At 37.9% G+C, this 20245-nt stretch overlaps 1 protein-coding gene across 4 annotated transcripts in view; it reads left to right on the top strand.

The window, feature by feature from the left end:
• PCGF5 (polycomb group ring finger 5) overlaps positions 1 to 20245 on the top strand; it is a 110991-nt gene that overhangs the window by 57397 nt on the left and 33349 nt on the right. For all 4 annotated transcript variants that reach the window (XM_088019853.1, XM_028098711.2, XM_028098712.2 and 1 more), the window contains exons 3-6: positions 10862 to 10958; positions 17149 to 17204; positions 17319 to 17378; positions 19723 to 19871. In XM_088019853.1, the coding sequence (XP_087875979.1) occupies positions 10862 to 10958; positions 17149 to 17204; positions 17319 to 17378; positions 19723 to 19871 (362 nt within the window). The remainder of the gene's footprint in view (positions 1 to 10861; positions 10959 to 17148; positions 17205 to 17318; positions 17379 to 19722; positions 19872 to 20245) is intronic.

Here is a 20245-nt window from a genome sequence, read left to right as displayed (position 1 = left end):
TCAGATTTCATTCCAGTATTTTTCAGAGACAGGACTCAGAAAGGTTAAGTAACAAAGCTAATTAAATGCTGGAGCTGGGTTCTGAATCCTGGACATCTGACTCTGGCATATCTTCATAATAAATTATGACTTTTTCCTAATTTTATTTTTTCTTCCTTCTGCTTGGTTTTCTGAAATTTCTTCAAGCAAACAGGTTAATTTAAATATATATATATATCTTATATATTTTAGCCTCTTCTTCCAGCTATGTTTGCATGACAGTATACTTGTCATTGCACCAATCATGATATGAATTTATTAATTTTGAATAAATAGCCATTATAATGAAGAAAAGATACAAATTGAATTTTCCAATAATGTATTCTTTATAAAAATCAAATTTTAGGGCCAAGACTTGTTTTTAGAATAAAAATCAAAGGCCTAATTAGAAATTATATTTAAAGTCTCAGTAGGTTGCAAGTACAATGTTTCAGGATTGTATTAGAAATGAGATCATTGGTACACTGATGTTACATGTTTCAAACAATATTTTGGCAGAAACTAGTCACTCATTCATGAAAGTGATTATAGCATTCATTTTGATGATTCTTTTTAAATAAGAAAGACTAATTATAGATCTTAAACAGTCTAGGTGTCTATTAGCAATAATGCTAAAGAAAAATTATATTAAATATATGGTTCTTTTAGCTTTTGAAACTGCATTAGATAGTAAAGAATGCTTAAACAGTTGAGCAAAGCATCATAGTGGACACTCAAAGACTAAACTAGGGGATAGATTAAAAAATGAAATTGTCTTATATTGGCTTCTGAGAATAAATTATATATAGGTCATAATCATTTGGAACTGATACCACTGATGGATTGAGAAAAAATATGTACCCTAAAATGTGTAATTATTCAGTTAGAAGTCATGTTTAGTGTACGGGCATGTTTAAGAGTCTAACACAGGGGCACCTAGGTGACTCCAGTCAGTTAAGCGTCCAACTCTTGATTTTGGCTCAGGTCATGATCTCAGGGTCCTGAGATTGAGCTGTGCGTTGGGCTCCATGCTGGGTGTGGAGCCTGGTTAAGATTCTCTCTCCCTCTCCCTCTACCCCCCAACCCCCGCTAGCATTCTCTCTCTATGCCTGTGGAAATAGAATTTATTAAAAAAAAAAAAAAGCCTGGCACAGTGGTTGAATGTACACATTATGAATAAGTACAGTTCAAACATGTAGAAAAGACAGAAGATAATTTCTGTTTGGATACTTTGAAGACTTAAAAAGCTACTGATGTTTTAAACATACTGGTTTTTACCAGACTACTATATTGTATCAAAAATTTAAAAACCAGTGGACAAACTCTCAGAATGCTCAACCACTGAATTTCTTTACTCAGCAGAAAATTATCATTGTATTTTAGAAAACTAAAACAGATTTTAATTTGTGTTGAATTAACTCTTTTTTTAATTGTCAAAAAAATTTACTGGTAAACTCAGAATCTCTCCCTTAACTAAGTTGAAAATGTAGGCTGATTTCTAACTTGACTAAAACAGGACACTATAGGCCCTAAAATCCTGCCTCCCTCTATGATTCCTAACCCTTGTGTCCTTGTTTATTCCATAAATATTTACTGAGCACCTCCTCCTCCAGGTACTATACTGGGCATCTGGGACACATGAGGCAGTATAGTAGGCAATAGGTAAATCATAGTGTATAGTGGAAGATGCTAAATGCTATAGAAAAAAGGAAAGTCAAGCTGGGTAAAGGGAATTGGGCAGTCAGTGAGATATTACCATTTAAAAAATAAGCCTGTGTTCAGATAGACCTCATTAAGTGACATTTGAACAGACTTAAAGAGGTGAAGGAGTTAGCTAATCACATATCCGAAGGAAGAATATTTCAGGTAGAGAAATAGCAAGAACAGAGGCTCTAAGGCAGGCATGTGCCTGTCATGCTAAGAAATGGTCAGGAGGCCAGTGTGGCTGGACGGCAGTGAGCGAAGGAGAGTTGGGAAAGGTAATGGGGTGGATGTGGGCCACAGGCACAGTGCACAGTTTTTATAGGGCCATTTTAAGGATTTTGGCTTTTACTCAGAGAAATGAAGACCCATTTCAGCAGGGTTTTGAGTAGAGGGATGACATGATCTGACTTATATTTAAAAGCATCATTCAGACTACTATTGAAAATGGAGTTGTTAGGAATGATTGCAATAAGCCAAGCAGGAGGCTGCTTACACCAGTGTGGTGATGGTGGTGGTAAAAGTGGTCAGATTCTGGTTCTATTTTGAAGGTAGAGTTGTATTTGCTAATGAACTGTCATTAAGAAAAAGGAATCAAGAATAACTTCAAGAGGTGCCTGTGTGGCTCAGTTGGTTAAGTGTCTGCCTTCGGCTCAGGTCATGATCCCAAGTTCTGGGATGAAGCCCCACATTGGGCTCCCAGCTCAGTGGGGAGCCTGCTTTTTCCCTCTGCCTGCCACTCCCCCTGCTTGTGTGCTCTCTCTCTGTCTCTGTCAAATAAATAAAATCCTTAAAAAAAAAAAAAACTTGAAGATTTTTGGCCTCAGAAATTTGAAGGATAAAGATAATCATCAAATCATATAGGAAAAACTGAGGGTGGAAGATCAGGTAGTTAATTTTTGGAAGTTGAATGTGAGCTGTGAGTCATCCAAAGAGATAGCTAGTTGGAAGGTGGACATATGAGTCTGGAGTTTATGAGCATATAGTTTGTCAACAATGGAAGCACCAAGGGAATGAGTGTAAATAGAGAAGAAGGTGAAGGACTGACCCTGGGGCTTTAAGGAGAGGAGTAGGCATGAGTTTGGAGGAAAACTGCATATCATGTCAAGGAGGAGGAGTCGACTAAATCAGCTGTGTTGAGTAGGATGGGACTGAGACTAGACCTCTAGGTTTAGCTACATGGAGGTCACAGATAATCTTGTGGAGTAGTTTCCATGGAGTGGTCAGGAGCAAAAGTCTGGATAGGTGTGACAGGATGGAAATTTCTTAATTTCCTGGTTTTGATAATTGTATTTTGATTATATATGTATTCAACCATAATGAAGGTAAAGAAAGGGTGAAAAAATTGGGAAGAGAGGTGTTGGAGAGTGAGTGTATGTACCTCTGAAATGGAATGATAGCTCACAAGGGAAGTAGGGTCAGCAGAAGTTTTTTGGTTTTTGTTTTTTTTTTCCTTTTTCTTTTTTTAATTTTTTATTGTTATGTTAATCACCATATATTACATCATTTGTTTTGGTGTAGTGTTCCATGATTCATTGTTTGCTCATAACACCCAGTGCTCTATGCAGAATGTGCCCTCTTTAATACCCATCACCAGGCTAACCCATCCCCCTACCCTCCTCCCCTCTAGAACCCTCAGTTTGTTTTTCAGAGTCCATCATCTCTCCTGGTTCATCTCCCCCTCTCACTTACTCCCCTTCATTCTTCCTCTCCTGCTATCTTCTTCTTTTTCTTTTTTCTTAAAATATGTTGCGTTATTTGTTTCAGAAGTACAGATCTGTGATTCAACAGTCTTACACAATTCACAGCGCTCACCGTAGCACATTGGTTTTTGTTTTTTAAGGTGGAAACATAATATGTTTGAATGTTGATGGAAATCAACAAAAGACAAATGTAAATGAAAGGGAAGAAGCACTGGAGCAGTGTTCTTGGGTCATTGGGAGGGGATCTAGTGCACAGGCAGAGATTGGCTTTAGATAGGCATGTGAATGTTTTGGAGATAGGCAAGAGCACAAAGTGTAGATGCCAGGAAGTAAATAGATGTGGTGGTATGTTTCTCCCAGTGTTCCGCTGTAATCCTGTAGAAGCAGAGTATGTAGAGAGTTGGATTTAGCCAGAGTGTAATAGTTTAAATGAGCCAAGTATGCTGAAAGAAGAGACAGACAGAAGAGGTGAAGTAGAAAACAGCAGAGCTACTCAAAAACGTTTAAGGAAGTGATTATTTTGAATGATCAGGAAATTTCTGTTGATAAGGAGGGGAATGAGGGCAGCCCTGCACTGACTGAGCTACCAGACTCTACCTTGACCTTGGAGTGGTACTTGACTCCTTAAACCTGTCTATGGAAGTGGGGTAACCTTTCCAGCCTTCCTGCGCCTTTTGGTCTCCTGGTCTATTTGGTCTAAGATCCCACTACCATGCTTAAATCCCAAGATTCTATCCTGACCCTCTTCAAAAAACTCTGCTGTGCTGCCTGTTCCTCTGTCCCGTAGAGACAATAATAAAGCATTCTACTCAATAGAAAGGAATGCTGTCCTTAGTGTTCTCCATGAAATTGCAACTCATGTAAGCCTTTAAAAGAAATTGCCATGTATAACATAAGAGAAGTAAAGATGTTTGTTAGTTCCTTATGTAAAAGTAAAACCAGAAGCAGTGGCTCATAGAAGCAAATTACAGCTATTCTGGAGAACTTTTATAAAAATGTCAGTTTCACACATTAAGAATGTGTATCAAAAGCAGGAAACTGATGCCTCTTCTCTTTGCAAATGACCATGGTTTACTTATAGACTGTTAGCAGATAATAGATAAATGTTTCAAAGGCAAACTGTATCAAGTGAGTGGTATCACGAAGGGCATATAAAGATAGTGATGTGCTTAAGGACAGAAGAAAAAGGATGCTTCTATGTTAACAGATAAAACTAACACATTCAGATGATTTTAACAAAGGAAGTCAGCATTTGATCATTTTCAATAAACAGGGCATTACTAATGAATGACTACACCAAGGACACGAAAGAAAAGAATATTGTTTTATTATCAGTGATAGCAGAATTAGTGCTCATGAAGAGAAATTTCTGTAGATTACTTGTGTCATCAAAGCTGGGAAGCTAGCTCTCTATGATACATAAGAGATGTGGGTGGACCATACATCCAAGATAGCAGCAACAAATGGTCCTTGTACCTGTTGTGAAGCAACCCCCTCCACCAAGAATTTGAAAATAAGGGCGTCTGGGTAGCTCATTCGGTTAAGCGTCTGACTCTTAATTTTGCCTCAGGTCATGATCTCAGGGTCACCAGATCACACCCCGCCCTCTGGGCTCCAGGGTGGGCATGGTGCCTGCTTAAGATTCTCTCTCTCCCTCCTCCCTCTCCCCCATCTTGCTCCCCCCTCCCTCTTTCTCTATCCCCCCTCTCTAAAAAAAAAAAAAAAGAATTTGAAAATAAGAATGTAGGATAGATATCCCTTGTAGTTAAACTATGAAATCAACAGATGATCATGCTTCAGAGCAGGTATGTGCAAAGTGATCAGAAAGAGACAGAACATGGTAAGGCCTAGGCCGGTGGGACTATGCTGGAAATATATTAAACATAGAAGTTAAGGAAGGAATGTATAATGGAGAAATGTGGGTTAATCTTGGACCCTCCACCCCAGAAAAAGAAATACCACACATGTAGAGATCAGCAGTTTCCATTCAGGTGAAGGAGTGTGTCATAAATATCATACTTGAATTGCAAGACTATCTCTAGGGTGGACATGGCTGCAGAGGATTCATACCAATACATGATAGACATTTCAAGTTCCATTAGGAAGATCATCTGTTATTTAAGATGGACACATGAAACTAATCATAGTCTGATGCCATTCAATATTCAGTTACTCCGATTCTCCCTTATTGTTTCATGCTCATCCAGTGATCTAATATATAGTGATAGCTCACATGTACTGAATATTTACAAGTTTTCCAACACTCATTTGTACATTTTACATATATTGTCTCATTTAATCTTCACAAGAACCCTGGGAGATAGGAACCTTTGCTATCTCCCTTGTACATAAAAACATAAAGTAAGTGATTTGCCTAATGAGAGAAGTGGAATTCAGATCCAGGCAGTCTGCTTCAAGATTATTTTTATCTAGAACAACTTTGCTGTACTACCTGGCTTCTCATGTAAATCTGCATTATAAGGAAAGAGTACATTAATCCCATATTCTTGTCTTCCTTTTTTCTTTTTTTTAAGATTTTATTTATTTATTTGTCCGAGAGAGAGAACGCACAAGCAGGGGGAGCAGCAGAGGGAGAAGCAGGCTTCCCGCTGAGCAGGGAGGCCGATGTGGGACTTGATCCCAGGACCCCGGGATCATGACCTGAGCTGAAGGCAGACGCTTAACTGACTGAGCCACCCAGGTGCCCCAATCCCATATTCCTTTGAATATGTTTTATCCTGTGACAGTACTATTTCCTAATGGTGAATAATAAAGTGACTTCTGACTGAATCTTTGGTCAGGATTTCCCAGTTCTTTTTTGGCTGCCTCAGTGAGAGAGCTTTGCAGAGTTAGAATTCTGGTGCTAATCTCCCAGAGATTCAGATTTAATTGGTCTCGGATGTGGTTCATGAATCTGTTTTTTTTTTTTTTTTTTTTAAATCTCACTGGTGATTGTGGTGATTTGAGAACCACTGCTTTTTTAAAAAACATATTTTTATTGAGGAATAACTGACATACTATATTGTATTAGTTTTAGGTATATAACAGTGATTCGATGTTTAGAAATGCTGCAAAATGGTCACCACAATAAGCCTAGTTACCATCTGTCACTGTATAAAGTTGTTACAGTAATATTGACTGTATTCCTTATGCTATACATTACATCCCATGTCTTACTTTATAACTGGAAGATGGTACCTCTTAATTCCCTTCACCTATTTCATTCATTCCCCCCCCCACCCTCTTCCCCTCTGGCAACATCAGTTCTCTACCTATGAATCTGTTTCTGTTTTGTTTGTTTCTTTTTTTTTTCTTTTTAGATGCCACATGTAAGTGAAGTCATTTGGTATTTGTTTTTCTCTAACTTATTTCACTCATCCTGTAGGTCCATCCATGTTGTTGTAAAGGGCAAAATTTCATTCTTTTTTTATGACGGGGTAATATTTTATTTTATATCTATACACCCCAGAAAAAGAACCACTGCTTTAGGTGACAAATGACTCTTACTGTTATTAATTTGTACAACAATCTAGTTCAATATATAAGAAATGGTCAAAGGAAAGATTCGGTCTTAGTAAGCTTTAGGCAGAAGTTTAATGCTGTTTGTGATGGGCTAAATATAAACATCAGTTAAAAATATGAACTCTTAATGCAGGGACCAAGTGTTATTGATGTTAAGGTCTGTTGCATTAGGCCTGGAGCTGCACAGCTTGAGGATGGGTATCGCGTCTGCTACACAGCTGACCAGCTGGGGGCCGCCTGCTCAGGCTCTTAGTACTGCATTTCTCATTTGCCAAAGGGGGTGGTAAAAGTCCATCCTATAATCCATACAAAGCCTTGAGCCCAGAGCCTGATAATTTGGTTAGTGTTCAGTAAATGTTAATACTTGTTGCTATTTAGGTGTTTTTCCAACTAGGGATATCTTTGGTGAGCCTAGCTCCCTTTCTGACTCAGGTATTTCTTGTGGCTACAGCACCTGTCTGTAGTAGCTGGTGAGAGTGAAAACTCTAGTTGGTCTTCATACAGTCTTAACCACAAGCAGGGACTTTTTCAACATCTTTCTTGGACCAGTTGAATTAACCAGTACAGCTGTTGAGCAGTTAGAAAGCTTGATATTAAATCTTAAGATATTTTAAAAATAAGTTTTCCAGCTAGTATAAACAAAATTATAAACTAAGAATCAAAGGTCAGTTTTGTAATGATGGTTTTTTTAAGCATCTAAGGGAAAGCAAATCTTCCTTTTACTTTTTTCAGTTTCACTGAAATTCTGGTCTGGATTTTCTCAGGTTCTAATTCATATTAGGTTGTGCTTTATTTAACAGCTTTTAAAAGCATGTGGAAAATGTATTTTCTACAGTTATTTTTTTAAAGGAATAAATAAGCTGCTTAGGGGGGTTATTTTGTGCAAAATATTTAGCTTAAAGGGAGATCTAATTCTACAGACAGACATTTTTCAGGTTCCCAAATTAAGGGATAAGGCATTCTTTTTCTACATATTATAGGCCTATAGAAATAAAATTAGAAGAAAATGTGTCACATAGGCATGTGTTAAGAAAACGGACTCTTGATTGAAACCCTGGCTTTTCCCACTTACTCAGTGATTTTTGGCAAATTACTAAAGTTCTGCTCAGTTTCTTCAGCTGTAAGAGGCCTAATAATATTACCTAATAGGGTTATAATGAGGGTTAAATTATTAAATAGTGTTGAATTAAATAAATGAAGCATTTAGGGTGGTGCCTGATACAGTTGGTATTTTTACATAACATTCTTTTCCTTCATAAAGTTAAAATTCTTTAAAATTTGACATAAAATTTGTGATTTCATATCAGAAAACCTGGATTCAAGTCTCTGTGCTGCCATTCATCAGAGTAGGCAGGTAACCTAGCCTATGGAAACCTCTTCATATTCAAAAGTAGAATAAAGTACTGTATCTCAGATGTTGGTGTGAAAAATAAATTCACCTCCCAGTGGGGCTTTCTGCATCCCTCTAAAGCAGCACTCATTCAATAGAAGTAAAATGTGAGCCACTAGTGTAGTTTTAAATTTTCTGGTAGCCACATTTTAAAACAAGAAACAAATGAAATTAATTTTAATATATTTTATTTAATTCAGTACGTTTAAAATATCATAACATGTGATTGATATAAAATTGATGAGATTAAGTTTTTCATGGTGAGTCTTTGAATTCTGATGTACAGTTTACACTGAAAGCACATCCTAACTTGAACTAGCAGTATTTCAAGTGCTCAGCCACATGTGGCTAGTGGCTGCCATATTGGACAGTCCAGATCTAGATGCTGATGAATATTCCTCCTCAGCATCCTTGGGCACTGTGCTGCCTTCACCTTAAGCAGTGAACACAGCCTTATTCTTGAAACTGTATGCATGTCTGGATGGATGAGCCTTATATTTCTTCCTTTAGCAACCTAGATTAGTATCTTAGGCCCTGGGAAGAGAGGCTTCTTCCCTTAGTCTTTTGGCTGACCTGGATGAGGACTTGCTCTAGGCATGTCACATGCCTCTATTTGGGCCAAGGCTGGTAGACAGCCAGGAATTCCTGAACCCTTTGAGTATGATAAACCTTTTGAACCACAAGGATCAGAGCTCCAGGGTCAGATCAGAGATTCAGGATAGGATCAGGCTTTGTAATACTCTTCATTCTTGCCTCTTATCTGTCCTTTTTGCTTTCTTCCCAAATTTCAGAGACTTATCTAGTATCCCGGGAAAAGAGCAAATACCAGCAATCTTTTAAAAGAATTCAGCTTCTCTGTTCTCCACTTCAGTATAGCTTACCAAAAAAGTCCTCCCTTCCCAAACATTGACTTTTTTAAAAGACATGAAGAACCTTTTTGGGGCTAAGAGATTTTGGAAGACAGAGGAAGTATTCATATCTAAGCCTTTTAATTTTTAAGGTTTTCTGATACTGTCTTTCATCCAAATTTGAGAATTTTAGTGCAGGGGTATTGTCCTTAAAGCCGTATGTAATTGTAAAAAGAGGTAGAGAAAATGGGATTCGGGTGTACTTATCCAACAAAAAAAAAATCTGCTCACATGTCATCTTCTTAGAAAGTCCTCCCGTGGCCACTCTAAAACAGCTGCTGGTGCTTAACGCTCTATCTACCTTTTGTTTGCTTGTTTGTAAATATCACGTGTTACTAACTAAAATTCTTTGTTTGCCTTTCCAAATAGAATGTAAGCTCCATAAAGGTATGGACTTTGTTTTGTTTGTCTCTACATCCCCAACTCTTAGTACAGTGCATGGCCTTCAGTGTCTGTTGAATCTATGAGTACATGAAAGGAAATACCAAGATACCATTCAGTATATATACTAATGACTTTAAAATTAGATACCTAGTAGAATTCTTCCTTGACCATTGTTGCTCTGACCAGCGTATGGGATATGCTTGAATTTTCAGACCTAATCTCAGAAGAATCCTAATGTTTACTTTTGATCAATTGTTTAGATAAACTTTTACTTCTTTTAGTGTGGGGCATGAGGAGGGGGAAAAGAAATAGTTTATCGTGGAGTTGAAAAAGGGAGTTGGAGCTCATCTATAGCAGGTGAAAATTTCATAATATACAGAGTAATAAAATGGGGGGTATTGGGATAGGGAATTAGATCAAAAAATTTTTATAGTTCAGGTGCTGTAAATATGTTTAAAGGTTTTTGAGCAAGACAGTTGACATAGTAGGTAATAAAAACTTAGGGAAAAGGTGAGAGAGATTCATAGCCAGAAAGATTCGTACTTTTAAAGGAAGCGTAGGCTATATGGGCTAGTAGCCAAAAATCCACAAATCATATTTCTATTGTCTTTGTATAGAATATTTACTTAAAATCTTACTTATCCCTATAAGTTTCTCAGTTGTTGTTCTACTTTTCCTCTCATGCCTTTGTACCAACTTGATGCCACTACCCATACTTCATGCTCCATGGAATTATGAGCACAGACTCATCATGCTCTGCAAAGGCCAGAAGTTCCATTGTATTGAATGGTGCCCCCCGTTTGTCCCAGGAGCACCCTGCCAAAAGAAAGTAATCCAAACATGTTGAAAACTCTCCAGTTTTATTAAGAACTATTTATGTTGCATTCAAAAGAAGTTACTGCAGACTTACTAGTTTATACCTTTCTTTGTCCTTCTTTAAATGAGAAGAACAACTGTTTTATGTAAATAAACCAGCTTTTTCATAGTAATATGAATAAGTTATTTGGTTTGTGAATATATTTAAGAAAGCAACCAGCAGAGTAATACATACTTTTTATATAGTTGACTATAAGCTTCGTTTCAGTTTTTTTTTTTTTTTTTACAATGTTAGAATTTTAAGTTTTATAAAGTTTGGTTAAAGAATAGTATATAGGCAATTCTGAAGGACTATTTCTGATTACATTTAGTTTAAGTTCAAATGATGCATTTTAATCTAATATCTTCTTTCTTCTTAGTCTGTAAGACTTGTATTGTCCAGCACTTTGAAGATAGCAATGACTGTCCAAGGTGTGGCAACCAAGTTCATGAGACAAATCCATTAGAAATGTTGAGGTAAGTAAATATACTTTATAATGAACTCTTTTTTTTTTTTTAAGATTTTAGTCATTTATTAGAGAGTGAGAGAGAGAGAGAGAGCGAGCGAGCACAAGATGGGGGAGGGTCAGAGGGAAAAGCAGACTCCCCGCTGAGCAGGGAGCCTGATGTGGGGCTGGATCCCGGGACTCTGGGATCATGACCTGAGCCGAAGGCAGCCACTTAACCTAGGCACCCCAATTATATGAACTCTTAATATGTTTTATTATGCATCATAATATTTGTTAGCACCTTGAATCAGTTAGTACAGGTTTTATGAATTTTTTTATTTTCATTTTTAAGCATTTTGTTTCATTTTAAAGCATTTTATTAAGAGGAATTTAAAAATAAGTCTGTATATATTAAACATTAAATATTTAAGAAATATATTTCAAATTGTTTAAACTATAACTATCTCAGAGCTACCTTAGTTGTATTTATTTTTGGTATCTTAATATTCCACATATACTTTTAGCAACACGGTAGTAGAAAGAGGGCAGACCTAACAGTGAGATACCTAACAATAGTACCTTGGTACTGTTAATTTTTTAGTTATATCAAAAAAATATATAAACGTTTATGTAAAACCTAAAGAATTTTTTTTAAATGACTACCATTCACTTAAGTATAATTCTGTATTTTTAAAGCTGGAAGTAGTCTATAAGATCCTAATCTAAACCCTTTTTTTCCACATTAGGAAACTGAAACTTAGAGAAGTGACACAGCTTTAATGCATAAACAAAACATTAGAATTTTACACAAAACATGTAAAAGACTTTTGTTAATGTGCCCACTAGAAAATTTAAAATTACATATTTGATTCACATTCCTACTAGACATCGCTGATAAAGATGGTAGAAGGAGGATGGAAAACACTAGGAGGAATCATTCATTCAGAGATTTACTAAATGCCTGCTGTGTTCAGGCATCATACTAGGTGCTTGCGTGGGCAAAATACAACAAGATTTTTGCCCTTGTAGGGTTAATATTTTTGTGGGGAGAGATGGACAACAAACTGTATAATAAATAGATGGTACATTACAACGTAACAAAGGGGAAAAAAGAGAAGGTGCTGGTGAGGGGGATCAGCAGTGTGAAGGGAGGGGCAGATTGCAATTTTAAATGAAATGGTGAGGATAGGCCTCATTGGGAAGGTAAGCTTTGAGCAAAGAATTAATGGCCATGAGGTAGCCATATATAAATCAAGGGAAAGCATGCCTGTTCCAGATAAAGGGAGGCACCAGTGCAAAGGAACTAAGTCAGGAGTGCACCTGAAACTTGTTGGAGGAACATCAAGGAGACCAGTGAGTGAGGGAGAGAATAGTGGGAGATGAGGGCAGAGAGATAATGGGAGTCATGTAGGCCGCTGTAAAAGTGTAATCTTTTACTCTGAGTGAAATGGAGAACCACTACAAAGTTTTGGTTAGAGGATGGACATGACCTGGCTTAAAAGGATCATTTTGAGGACCATGTTGAGAATACACTGTATATCGCAAGACAAAGGTAGAAGCCGGGAGAGCAGCTAGAAGGTAATCCAGGTAAGAGACGGTAGCCACAGAGGGCGCAAGAGATGGTTATATCCTAGATAGAGTCTGAAGGAAGATCCAGCAAGATTTGCTGGTGGATTGGATAGAGTATGAGAGAAAGAGTAGACCCTGACCTGAGATTCCTGACTGAGCAACTGGAATAATGGAGTTGTCATTAACTGAGACAGGGAAGACTAAGGATGGAGCAGCTTTGGGGAAGGGGTAGATTGGGAGTTTGGCTTTGTACATGTTGAGTCTGTTAATCATTTCAGAGGAGAGAGAAGGTTGGCAGGTGGATATACAAGTCTGTGGTTCAAGGGAGAGGTCTGGCTGGAGATAAATATTTGGTAGTATTCATATAGAAGGTATTTAAACTGTGAGACATGGGATGAAATCCATTGAGGGAGTACAGAGAGAGAATAGAGGACCAAGGATTGTGCCTTGGAGCATTCCCACATTGAGAGATCAGAGTGAGGAGAAGGAACCAGCAAAGGAAGCTGAAAAGGCTCAGTCAGTGGAATAGAAGGAAAATCCAGGAGTGTGGTTTGGAAGCCAAGTGAAGAACATGTCAGATGTTGTTCCTGGAGTCAAGTAAAGTGAAGACAATTGATGGTTGGACTTAACAAGATGAAGGTCATCAGCCTTGACAAGAGCACTTCCAGTAGAGTCATGAGGCAAAAACCCAATTGGATTGTTTCAAGAGCAAAAGGGAGAAAGAATAATTAGAAACAGGGAGTATAGACAACTCTTTCAAAGTTTTGCCACAAATGGAAGCAAAGAAATGGGATAGTAGCTGTTAGGGGAAATACAGTCAAGAAGGTTTCTGTTGTATTTGATACAAGCCAAAAAAATGGCTTGTTTGAAGGGAATGGTCCAGTAGAGAACAGAAGGTTAGTAATGTAGGAGAGTGGAGTGGAGGGAGGATTGGTGAAACAATGTTCTTGGTAGATGAGCGGGAATGGAATCTCATAGAGTGAGAGAGGAGACTGGCTTTATATAGGAGCACTGACAGATCATCTGTAGCAACAGGCAGGAGGGCAGAGTATATGTGGGTGCATGGGCTGTAGGCACATATGGTGGTCAGAGTCTGGAAGTTTTTCATGGAGGAGAAAATGTTATCAGCCAAGAGTAAGGATTGAAAGAGGGGGTGTAATGGTTTGAGGAGAGAAAAAATTGTGCTATCCAGGAATATGAGAGAATAAATAGACTGGAGAAGTATAGTAGGATTCCTAGCAACTTTAGAGGCACATCAGGGTTGTAGTTAGGAATTTGTAGGGGTGTGGTTGTGTTTTTTCTAGCCATGGATGCAGGTTAATGAAGAATTGGATTTAGCCAGTGTTGTGGTTGTAGCAAATAATTTTGAGCAAGTGAGAGAGGGAAAAACAAGGGAATCAAAGGTACGTTGCAAGGGTATGGTTTTAATGACTGACCTTGGAGTAAATCCGTCCTAAACTGGATAGGAGAGGACATCAGTTTGGTGAGGAATGCCTCAGAGGAACAGAAATGAAACTGGTCAGTTCCTGATCTGTTTGAGAACAGTGAGAACTAGTTCTTCTAAAGAATTTGGGAATAGGTACATAGAAAATGAAGAAAAGGAAGCAATCACTAACACTAGAGAAAGAAAAAAGTTGAATGAGGGGATGTCTATAATCAGAGTACACTGTAAATATTTATATAATTATAACCATGTAAACACCTCTTATTAAACCAAAAAATGGTAATAAAAGTATATCAGGAGATGAGAGTATAGTATACATTGGGAAGAAAGAGGGCTGGCAAGATGGTATCAGAGAACCAAATCTTTATTTTCCATAAAAGGAAGTCCAAAGAATCTAGACAGCAGAAAAGGCATGGCTCCCAGAAGAAACAGGTTGGATTTGAAAGTGGCTGCCCCTGGGGTTGTAAGAATTAGGAATGGGGAAGGATGGGGCATGAAAATGTTGTATTTTAATAAAAGTTTTGTGAGGAAGTTTGATCTGTAAATTAGTGTGTGTATTACTCTGATAAAAAAATATTAAGAAAAATACTCTTAAGTGCTACTCTTAAATAGTCTGGGGGAAGACTTTGTGAATGAGTCAGTATTTGAATTAAGTCTTGAAGAATAAGGTAACATTGATTGGGTTGGAGAGCAAGAAAAGAGTATATGAGCCAGGATGGAGAGCATGAGGGAGGAAAACAGATTGGAAGTGACAAGGCATTCTTAGGGATAATTGAATAAGGCAGTTGGCTAGAGAAGAAAGACAATAATACCAGTTACAGTTTTAGGTTGGACTCAAGTTATATAAACACTCAAAGCCAGGTGGTGGGAAGAAATTAGATCCTGAGCAGGCAGATAATGATCAAATTAGTGCTTAAGGAAGATTCACTATGAGCATGTCAACTTAAAGGGAGGGAGCTCTGTGCTGTCCTGTCAGTAGGGTGGCAGCTGGTGGATTGGAAGCATGGAAAGTGTGGGAAGACAAGGTGGGAGAAACATGGAGAAGGTGTGGTCAGTGGGGCTGGGTGAGTAAATGTGTGAATTGAGAGGGGGTTGGGGGAAGGCTCAGCTGATTCTTGCAGTTTGAGTCTATTTGGGTAAGAGATGGTATCGTTTCTAATTTTGACTTTTTAAAAAGTAAGACACTGAGAGGTATTCAGTATTTTGTTGAAGGATAGTTGGGACAGTCTTGACAGTGATGAGCAAAAGGAGGTGCTTGAGATCCTCAGTATTGGTTAGAAACACAGCACTTGAGCTCAGCAGAGAGGTGTAATGCATATTTTTGTGTGTGTACACATGTAATCTGCCTGTATGTTAGTCTTCAAGCCATAAACGTGGATGTGGTCACCCGGGCAGGGCAGCCTGTAGAAGAGGTCGGAGAGTACAGAGTGCACAGCAATGGGGAACACTCAAATTTTGAGGTAGTTGGAAAAAGAAAATTACTTACGGACAAAGAAAAGTAGACAGAGAAAAGAACCAGGAAGGGGAATTTTCAAGGGGCAGTGTTAGGCAACAATGTCAAACTGCTATAGAGCAATATAAGAGAAAAATTACTTTTAAAAATCATCTACAGGGCACCTGGGTGGCTCAGTCGTTAAGCGTCTGCCTTAGGCTCAGGTCATGATCCCAGGGTCCTGGGATCGAGCCCCACATCAGGCTCCCAGCTCTGGGGGAAGCCTGCTTCTCCCTCTCCCACTCCCCCTGCTTGTGTTCGCTCTCTCGCTGTGTCTCTTATCAAATAAATAAATAAATTTTTTTAAAAAATCATCTACAGTTTTTAAACTGTAATTCTAAAACAAGAATTTAAACCTATTCAGTGTGGAAGTTACGGTGATTTCAGTAGAGTAAAAGAAGCAAAGCCCAGAGTGTGTGGCAGAAATAATGTCGATCATGCTTTCAGACTTTCCTAGTTGGAAGAAAAGATTGAGAAGCTGCTAACAGCTTGAAAAGACAATAGGTTCAGCAAAGGTTTTGGGGTTTTTTAGATGTGAGAAAGTTGTACGTGTTTGTATTCTAGAAGAGTAATGCTGCTGAGCCGGTGAGGGGGATGGGGAGAGAAAAGGGCTGTGGCAGCAGGAGGAGACTGAAGGACCAGCCATGCAGCCACGGGAAGGTGGCGTTTCACTCCTCCATGGCCAGGAAAGGAAATGGGGAAAAAATGTAAATCAGTATTTACATTTCTTATATCGGAAGATAGAATGATTGAAAGGTCTAAATTGGGGGCGCCTGGGTGGCTCAGTCGTTAAGCGTCTGCCTTCGGCTCAGGTCATGATCCCAGAGTCCTGGGATCGAGCCCCGCATCAGGCTCCCAGCTCTGGGGGAAGCCTGCTTCTCCTTCTCCCTCTCCCATTCCCACTCCCCCTGCTTGTGTTCCTGCTCTCACTGTGTCTTTGTCAAATAAATAAATAAAATCTTTAAAAAAAAAAAGTCTAAATTGCTCAGAAGAAAGGAATGGATATTATTTCCTTTACTACAGGAAAGAGCCAGAGTGATGGTAGAGAGTTTGAGAGCAGGTATATCAGCTATTGCTGCATAACAAACCAGTCCTAAATTTCATGTTTAAAACAGTAATAAAAGCGTTTATTATTCTTCACACGTCTATGTGGTTCACAGACCTAGGTAATTCTTTTGGTCTTGCCTGGGCTCACTCAGGAGACCCCAGTGAATGAATGAGTCTAAGATGGCCTCAGGGCAGCCTGGCATGTCCATGGTGTCCCATCCTCCAGACTGGTTCTCAGGGTGGCAGGATTCTAGGAGCGAGTGCACAGAATTGTGGGAGGCCTCTTAAGGCTTTGGCTCTGAGCTAAGCACGGTGTCACCTGTGCCACATTCGGTTGGCCTAATCACGTTTCAAGGCTAGCCCATGTATATGCTTGAGGTGAGGAAATAGATACCATCCCTTAATTGAGGGAGGACTTTCAAAGTCCTGTTCAAAGACCAGAGATGTAGAGAGAGCTGGGGACTGGGACCATTTTTGTAATCAATCTGCCCCTGCAGGAAAGGCTAGAAATGGGTATGCTCTGCATGCAGAGTTTGGTGTAATAGATGTGCTAAAATTGTCTACGTCTTGTATTCTGTAACACATGTAAGATACAGTTCTCTAACTGCTTAAATAGTGGATTTTGATATCTTCATTGTTAGTATATTCTTTTTTCCCCTTTGGAAGGTTGGATAATACATTAGAGGAAATTATATTTAAGCTGGTCCCTGGACTACGAGAACGTAAGTTGCTTTTTGGCTTCTTGCAGATTTTTGTGTTCTATGAAGTTAACATTTCTATTAAAGATTTCATGATTGTTTCTATTATTTTTATATTTCTTTTTTCTTTTAAATTAGAGGAACTTGAGCGTGAATCTGAATTTTGGAAGAAAAATAAGCCTCAAGAAAATGGACAAGGTGACTTTTATGTCTGTATCTGATACAGTCTCTCAAAGTGGCTAGCTTTTTGTAGCTTTGGTGAATTAATCTCTCTTCAAGCTCAGATTTCTCCGGTACAAAATTCATGTAGCCCTTCATTTACATTATGATCCTTTTATATAAAACCATGAGATGATATATACATGTGTGTCAATCTGGAGTCAATGCCGATGAAGGCAATTGGAAGTAGAGAAAATTGGACTTTGGGAAGAGAAAAAGGAGATAAAACTGAAAACTGATCACTGATTATAGCAGTATTTGCTGGAGGGCTAAAGGAAACTGAAGAAATAGCCATAGTCTGCATCTAAACACTGGGGGGTTTTCTGTTTTATTTATCTTATTTTGTATGTTTGTTTTATTGGGGAAGGAGCCAAGATGTGGCTGAGTGCCAGATCAGGGGATCTGTCTATGCTCTGATAATCTGGAATTACATGTTTATAGGTGGAACTCAGATGATATAAATTTATATATCCTGAGATATGAAAAATAATTCTAGTTGCTTATGGGAATTTTCCCCATCACTTACACAGAGTGTCCACATTTCTCTTCTGGGTCCCAGGAGACTCTGCCATCAGTTTTTAATAATAATCTCAGCAAAGTGACAAACATTACTGGGCAGAGAAAAGGCTTTTCAGTATGTATAGTTCACACAATGGGGAAAAAAAAAGCATAACATACCTGAAATTAAAAGGAATAGTATGCTTTTCCCACTGTTATTTAATATGAGATTTATTTCAGGATAGCCTAAATACCATTGAAATCTTTTAATGATGTATGCATGTTTTTATAGGCTCATTGTGAGCTTAAGATCATAGGATTATCAGTTACATACCATTAAGATAGGTGAGGAAATCCTGTCTTTCTCATTTCATCTGTATTTTATTAATTCAACTTAACTGTTCAAGGCTGGCTTCCAATAGCAGGGGAGGTTTGAGAATAGTTTCAATTACTGGAATAAGGTAGGGAGGGATTATTTTTTATCTGTAACAACAAAATGAGCAAAGAAGCCCAAGCTTGACAAAAAAATGACTCCAGTAAAGTATAAATAATATAAAGTTGACTAAATGTTCAAATTTTTTACTATCTTTTCAAGAGAACAGGAAACCAAGGGATTGTCATCATAAGGTATATAGTAGGTTTAGTCCAGGACTCAGTGTATCTTATAGACTCATGAAGGACCACAGCCTACTTTGTGTGTATCTCCCTTTACCCATATTTCTCCCTTTTTAAAGTATTTTATAATGTTTTGTCTTGAGTTTGGCTAGAGAATGTGAATCTTTTCTTGGTGCTGGGAGTTCAGTTCATAAAAGGCAGCTCCTGTCTATGTGGATTCCACATAGAAGAAAGAAAGCAGAAGAAAGAGAACCCACCTGCCCTTTATGATACAACTGTATTGCTTTTATTAGGCAGTAAAGAGGGGCTAACCTGTTATTTTTTTTCCTGGGATTTTCTTTACCTTTCCCTGAATCTCTGCTTCACCCCAAGTTTGGATACTTCTCTTATAGGTGCCCACGTAGTCTATTTTTACCTCTTCCATCAGAGTCATTATCAATACTTCTCCATCTGTTTTCTTTACTTGCCTGTATCTCCTCCTGTACCCTGACCACTATGAGGGTGAGGATGAGAACACTCTGGTTTCAGTATTCCCCCAAGCCTAGCACAATGCATGTCAAACACAGAGTGAAAGGGACTCTGTAAAGAAATGAATTGGCACATGCGTTGTATTATATGTAGGCTGCAGGTACTTCATAGGTTAAATACATTTGTATGAAACGAAGTATGCGATTCAGATTTCTTTACTGGATTTTTAACATTACATGGCTACATACGTGTTTTAAAAAGCTAATTCATTCTACTCATATTTCACTAGCTGGTTTTATGAGTATCTAATAATTTGAAATTTTGAGAACTCAAAGACTATTTTATACTTTGAAAAGAGTACTTGGTTTCAAATTTGAATATATATAGAATTTGGAATATTTTTATATCCTGTCTACTTTCTAAGTGGTCTAATCATTAATTGCAATCATTTTTCTGGCCAGATAAAGCTAGTTCTGAATCTTTCATTTGGATATCCCAGTGAGCTGAGAAATTTTAGGTTATGTTAATAAGTCACTGATGGCTTTTTAAAAATATTTCCATTGTTGAGTTGGTTGGAACATTTTAAAAATATTAAAATTTTCAGTTATTCTTCATCAAAACAAAAATGTTTAAAAAGCATTTCTTAGTTTTTTAAACATTTTTGTTTTGATGATTTTTTTGTCTTGATTACTTTAAAATCAACTTGGAGTTACATCTAACTTGGTTTGTTTAAAATATACAGATGATACTTCAAAAGTTGACAAACCTAAAGTAGATGAAGAAGGTGATGAAAATCAAGATGATAAAGACTATCACAGAAGTGACCCACAAATTGCTATATGTCTAGATTGTTTACGAAATAATGGACAATCAGGGGACAATGTAGTAAAGGTGAGTGGACAAGCACAGTTTCTATTTTTATAATCATTTTATAGTAAATCTTTGAGAATTTGTTGATGAATTTGGCTAGTGCTTGCTTTCAAAATTTTTATTAACATCATCAAGTAGAATACCATTCTCTGACAGCCCCATAGCAACCAACAAATGACCAAACAATTGCTTACTCCAGGCACCGGATTTCCAGCCCCCACAACTGAACAGTCCTGGGCCAATGCTACCACCTAGTGGCTAATTCCAAGAATCACGCCTCTCTTTCTCTGTCACCTCCTTTTATACCTTTGTTGGGAGTTCATATACATTGTTTCTCTCTTTTTATGTGTGGTAACCAATTCAGACTCAAATCATTACATCACAGTGTCTCCAAC

Source organism: Eumetopias jubatus, unplaced genomic scaffold (genome assembly GCF_037043125.1).
Source record: "Eumetopias jubatus isolate StellerSeaLion01/CBP00866 unplaced genomic scaffold, mEumJub1_p1.0 scaffold_17, whole genome shotgun sequence".
NCBI lineage: Eukaryota > Metazoa > Chordata > Mammalia > Carnivora > Otariidae > Eumetopias > Eumetopias jubatus.
The sequence above is the reverse complement of the archived record's forward strand: the minus strand, read 5'-3'. Positions and strand labels throughout refer to the sequence as shown.